This window comes from Malaclemys terrapin, chromosome 21 (assembly GCF_027887155.1).
Source record: "Malaclemys terrapin pileata isolate rMalTer1 chromosome 21, rMalTer1.hap1, whole genome shotgun sequence".
Lineage (NCBI taxonomy): Eukaryota > Metazoa > Chordata > Testudines > Emydidae > Malaclemys > Malaclemys terrapin.
Genome location: NC_071525.1, coordinates 2879507 through 2885621, shown reverse-complemented (window position 1 = coordinate 2885621; position 6115 = coordinate 2879507). Strand labels below are relative to the sequence as shown.

The window sequence follows — 6115 nt, the reverse complement described above, 5'->3', positions numbered from 1 at the left end:
GCACCCGGAAGCGCCTCTCTGGCCTGCGGAGGCCTCCCGCTCTATGGTCCCGGGCGGGTGGGGGCGGAAGCGGAAGTGGGTGCGTGGCGGTTCCGGGGCCGACGTGGAGGCTCGGGGCTGAGGGTCGGAGCCGGGGGCGCGATGCTGACTAAGTTCGAGACCAAGTCGGCCCGGGTGAAAGGTACCGTGACCCCCCCCCGCCGACCCCCCCAGATCCGCTCTCACCGCCCCTCCCCCATCTGCCCCCCCACGGTCCAGGCTTGACCCCCCCCGCCCCCCCAGATCCGCTCTCACCGCCCCTCCCCCATCTGCCCCCCCACGGTCCAGGCTTGACCCCCCCCCACAGTCCCCCAGACCCGCTCTCACCGCCCCTCCCCCATCTGCCCCCCCCCACGGTCCAGGCTTGACCCCCCCACAGCCTCCCAGATCCGCTCTCACCGCCCCTCCCCCATCTGACCCCCCCCCACGGTCCAGGCTTGACCCCCCCCACAGCCCCCCAGATCCGCTCTCACCGCCCCTCCCCCATCTGCCCCCCCCCACGGTCCAGGCTTGACCCCCCCCCACAGCCCCCCAGATCCGCTCTCACCGCCCCTCCCCCATCTGTCCCCCCCCCCACGGTCCAGGCTTGACCCCCCCGCCCCCCATCTCCATTCCTGCCCCAGGCCGCAGCCTTTGCCCCCCCCAAACCCCTCATCTGCCCTCCCGCCCCGGGCTCACCCCTGGCACCTCCCCCTCCGCCTGACCCAGTGTCTAAACCGGGGCTATGGGGCTGTAGACGCTGGGCCCCCCAGTAAATAACCCCCCCCCCCGTATTGCGTTGGGCAGAGCCCCCCTTTAAATGCCGGCCTAGTTATTCTGCGAGTTTGCTAGAGATGCCCGGCATTTATGGCTGTGGTCATAAAGTGTTCATTATAATCTCCCCCCCACACACACACCCCGCAGCTGATGGTCAAATAAAAAAAGTTGTCCTGCTGTTGTCAGTTTATTAATCCGCGTTTAGACGCTACCAAACATTTTTTTAAAAAGCCGTTCATTGTGTCTGAGTGTAAAGCAGGGTGCACTGCCCTTGGGGACTTTGGCTAAGGTTGGAAAGTGGCTAGTAGTTTTGTGCCTTGTATGGTGCCAAGTAGCAGGGGGTCGCCGTGTTAGTCTGTATCCACAAAAACAATGAGGAGTCTGGTGGCACCTTAAAGACTTCAGATGCAACTGAAGAAGTGGGTTTTTTACCCACGAAAGCTTATGCCCAAATAAATCTGTTAGTCTTTAAGGTGCCTGTGACACAGTAGGGAGCGGGGCAGATTTGACCTGGGAATGTTGCAGGGAAGTTGCATTGGGGATGGAGGACTTCCCTTGAAGAAAGCTACCTGAGCCAGGAGGGGGGTGGGAGAGGTGACACCTTCTGCCCGGGAGACTGAACAAAGGAGAGGAGGAGCTGGGGGGAGGGGGAAGAGAGGAGCTGCGGGAGGAGTTTTGGGTTTGGGCTGGGTGGTGCAATGCAGGGAACCCCAAGCTGGGGTCTAAGCTCCCTAAACCCCCCAGAAGGACTTGATTGAGGGGTTCTGGTTGTACCTACACGCTCTGCTTGGGACTGTGTTTCTGTCATCTAATAAACCTTCTGTTTTACTGGCTGGCTGAGAGTCATGGTGAATCTCAGGAAGAGAGGGGTGCAGGGCCCTGACTCCCCCACACTCCGTGACAATGCCACAGGATGACTCCTAGTAGTTTTGGGTATCCAACTTCCGGCACCTTAAAAAGGCCTTCTTTTTGGGAAATGCTGACCTCGTTCACTTCCTCCATGTCGTCAGAGATTGAATGTAACTGAAAACTTGACCACTATGCCTCTCTGCGTCTCTGTCCTTAGGGCTCAGCTTTCACCCGAAGCGACCCTGGATCCTAACGAGTTTGCACAATGGAGTGATCCAGCTGTGGGATTACCGGATGTGCACCCTTATTGACAAATTTGATGAGCATGATGGTGAGTAAGTTTGGAGTCTGAAAGAATCGAATGCAGAAGGCTTGTTGCCAGGGCTTTGGAGCGGAGCCTGGAGCTGGAGCGTGGAGCAGCTCTGGAGTAGTGGAGCTGCAGGTTTTTGCCTGGAGCTGGAGTGGAGCCGGAGCACAGCTCCAAAACCCTGCTTGTTGCAGAAAATGGCGCATCCTTGAGAGGAGGAAGGATGGGCTTTTGGTTGAAGCACTGGATTAAGCTGCAGGAGGTCTGGCTTCAGGTCCTAATGGTGCCACAGACTCCATGTGTGATCATGAGCAAACTGCTTACTTCTTGAACGTTCTTTTCCAGCTGTAAAATAGGGAAAATACTTCACAGCGCTGTTATGATGCTAACTTCGTTATTGTGTAAGAGGTGTCGGATGTTATGGTGCTGTAGCTCTATAACCACACAGAAGAGAACTTCTTTGCATTGGCCTGGGGGGGAATGCTGTCTCAGAAAGTTGTATTTGACCTCGGAGTATCATGTTGAGACAATTTATCAGATTAAAATGGAGTATGACGTGATAGAATTGTTCTGCTCTGAATGGAATGGCCTGTTCTGGCTGTCAGTTTGGCTCCATATACAGATATTAGCTGTCTCCCTGTGTTTCACCTGCAGGACCAGTCCGAGGTATTGATTTCCACAAACAGCAGCCACTCTTTGTCTCTGGAGGTGATGACTACAAAATAAAGGTAGATCAACTCTTCCTTCCACCTTCCATCCTCTCAAAAAGTGATGGTGGGCAAAGGAAGATGGGAAATTTGACAAAGATGTGTAAGGAATGTGTGTTAATTTAGTTTTCTGTGGAGGGTGAGGAAACGGTGAGCAGATAGAGATGAAAAAGGGAAGTGTAGAATTCAGGGTTTTGCTCTTTCTGAGGGCGGTCGGAGTAATTAAATGCAGCCTACAATTTCTGTTGAATCTGTTGCTGGCTTCACCCAGAACTGTAATGTAAAATGGGAGAGACCAGCCTGGGGATGAGTAAAAACCTCATGTGCTAAATGAGATGGCAGAAGAGAGCTGGGCAGAGTTTGGCAGGTCCCTCTCACTGGCTTTCTGTCTCATACAGGTCTGGAATTACAAGCTGCGCCGTTGTCTTTTCACGCTGCTCGGGCACCTGGATTACATTCGCACCACCTTCTTCCACCACGTGAGTCTCCCCGCTGTGTAACTTCACTGATATGCACCTCACTGCATTGCTTTGTAGGAATCTCTGTGGCTTCCCTGAGCAGGACTCTTTCCTGCAGACATACAGTGCACAAAATGGGCTGGGTGCCATACAAACATAGGAACGCCTGATTTCTGCCCCAAAGATCATTGCTGGGGACAGTTGGTACCTCCAATTGTAGAGCTCACTGGAAGCTTCTTTTCTCCCTCCATTGGCATTTGGAGCACAGATGGGGATATGCGCCTCGTTCTTTGTGCTGGCTAACTTCTCGCTCTTGCTGTCTGAAATCGTCCAAGTGATACTTACCCAGAATAATTAGAATAAGAGCAGCAGCAACATGCACAACCACACTTCAGGCCTCTGGTGAGGAAGATGCTAGTACACATCTTGACACCCTCAGGAAAAAAGCCTTTGAAGGCAGTTTCCTTTCTCCTCTGAGAGTGATGGGTTATGATCTTGTCCCTGGTAATCCCCTCTGTTGCCCATCTATGCTGAAGCTCTGTATGTGTGCAAAGCGAGGTGTGGCAGAGCCCTGCAGAACACTTGCTGAAATAATCAGTGCTGTATCGAGTGCTCTATATAGGATCAATTTTACCATCACTTTCTCCTTTTTGTTTATGTGGGAAATGATTCTAGAGTAGAGCTGTAATTCTTGCCTGGGACATCTAACCCAATGAACTAGAAATCCTATAGTTATCTCCGGCTGTGTTGCAAACCATTTGGAGGGAAACGTGAGGGTGGAGACTGTTGTTTCAGATATTAATTATTAAATGTTTTTTTTTAGGAATACCCCTGGATCCTGAGTGCTTCTGATGATCAGACGATCCGGGTTTGGAACTGGCAGTCCAGAACCTGTGTTTGGTAAAAACAACTGGTGCTATAGAAATAATAACTGGGGAGACACAAGTTTTCTTGAATCTTAGAAATGAACAGAGGGTCAAAATATTCTGAACTCTGTGTCTTTCAATAAAACATTTTGTTGAAATTTCAAAGAAAAAAATTAAAAATTCTTTTCCCAACAATTTTAGAAAAAAAAATATTTTTTTATTAAACTGGCTCTAGAAATGAGGTAGGAATAACTTCTGAAGTCCCTCTAGTTCATTCTTCTTGCCAGCACGGAGTTATGTCCTCCACTGTAGTTGTCAATTGTGAAATAACCCTAGCAAGAGAGTTTTCCTCCATTCCTTCCTTAGAGAGATCTCTAGCAAATGGTGTTTAAAGTGCTTTTTTTAAAAAGCTTAGGTGTCTCTGTTCCCTCTTTATCTGCCTCATTTCAGGAGCTGGCCTATTTTTAAGTAGCATTCCCACGTAAACAAAAGTTAGTTTAGAGTTAAAAGTGCTAGATTGCGGCGCCACGCATGCAAAATCTGAGATAAACCAGAAGAGAAGAATGAGGGGGGATTTGATAGCAGCCTTCAACTACCTGAAGGGGGGTTCCAAAGAGGATGGAGCTCGGCTGTTCTCAGTGGTGGCAGATGACAGAACAAGGAGCAATGGTCTCAAGTTGCAGTGGGGGAGGTCCAGGTTGGATATCAGGAAAAACTATTTCACTAGGAGGGTGGTGAAACACTGGAATGCGTTACCTAGGGAGGTGATGGAGTCTCCTTCCTTGGAGGTTTTTAAGGCCCTGCTTGACAAAGCCCTGGCTGGGATGATTTAGCTGGGAATTGGTCCTGCTTTGAGCAGGGGGTTGGACTAGATGACCTCTTGAGGTCCCTTCCAACTCTGATATTCTATGATTCTAAGTCCTTCAGTATCCCATGAAAACTCCACTCAAGAGTTTCTCTTAAGAGACGCCTCCTTTTCCCTACCCTCGTCTCGAATAACCAACAGGCACCTTTGAACTTTGGTTGTGCTTACTGCTTATGTGTTCCAAGAATGAACGTAGGGTTGGTGTGGCTTTCATAAATTGCATTATACCGCGTTTTGTGTCGGAGGTATGTGGGCTGTGTGTAGTGGAAGGGATGAGTTTGACAAAAGGATTTGAGGAGGGTTTTTGAAATGGCTTCGCTGCTCATTTTCTTCCTTTTGTTGGTTCACTTTGGTGGGCTGTGCAATCTGGCAAACTAAACTATCTTCAAAAGATTTTTATGTGGGAATTTTCCAGGTTTTTTAGTAACTGTATATCGGTGTTGATAGTTATTGACATCAGTATAGATTATCCCTTGTATGCCCCTCTATGAAGTGATGTTTCCTATTTATTCCTCCCTCTCTGCCCTGGTGAGTTGCCTTCCTTCTCCATACTCCCCAGTATGCTCCTCTCACGGCTTTTCTCCCTACCAACCTCCCCAACTTCCCTACTAGATTCAGCTTTGAAATGTTGGTACAGATCAGACTGTGCATTGCTGCCTCCTTGATTGAAATGGTGTCTTCTCTCCTCTTTCTTGCAGCGTGCTGACAGGACACAATCACTATGTGATGTGCTCCCAGTTCCATCCGTCTGAGGACCTGGTGGTGTCGGCCAGCTTGGATCAGACTGTGCGCGTTTGGGATATTTCTGGTGAGCTGCCCAAGTCGAGGGGGTATCCAGCAACGAAGCCCAGTTCAAAACTGCAGTCGCTGAAAGCAAAGTGGGGAAAGAACTAGCCAGTTTAGATCCGGGGAGGAAAAAAGGCAGCTGGTTAGTCTGAGCCACCCACAAAGAAAAGCCATCAGAGCACAACAGTTGTCTCCACTGATGGTGATTTATAGCCCTCCGTCTCTCTTGGATGTCCCAGTCGGATTCTCTAGGCCGTGTGGGAGATGAGTACTGCTACTGAGGAAGGGACACAGCACTGTCACTAGATCGGCTTTGCCTTTGTCATCAGGAAAGAGAAGCTGCAGGCTCAGTGACAGGGTTCTATGGGACACCTTCATCCCTTGGGAACCATTGTTCTCAGAGTCAGCAATGTCCCGGAGATAAAGTGCTGAATCATTCTCTCTCGGACAGCCCTGAAAAGGCGTCTGTGTTGACTAAGGAG

The 6115-nt window shown here is 50.2% G+C and overlaps 1 protein-coding gene across 1 annotated transcript in view; it reads left to right on the top strand.

The window, feature by feature from the left end:
* Nucleotides 1-87: 87 nt before the first annotated feature.
* Nucleotides 88-6115, top strand: part of COPA (COPI coat complex subunit alpha) — a 34575-nt gene continuing 28547 nt past the window's right edge. The window contains exons 1-6 of the mRNA XM_054010722.1: nucleotides 88-181; nucleotides 1862-1975; nucleotides 2606-2679; nucleotides 3057-3137; nucleotides 3940-4016; nucleotides 5546-5655. Coding sequence (XP_053866697.1) covers nucleotides 142-181; nucleotides 1862-1975; nucleotides 2606-2679; nucleotides 3057-3137; nucleotides 3940-4016; nucleotides 5546-5655 — 496 coding nt within the window. The 5' untranslated portion in view covers nucleotides 88-141. The remainder of the gene's footprint in view (nucleotides 182-1861; nucleotides 1976-2605; nucleotides 2680-3056; nucleotides 3138-3939; nucleotides 4017-5545; nucleotides 5656-6115) is intronic.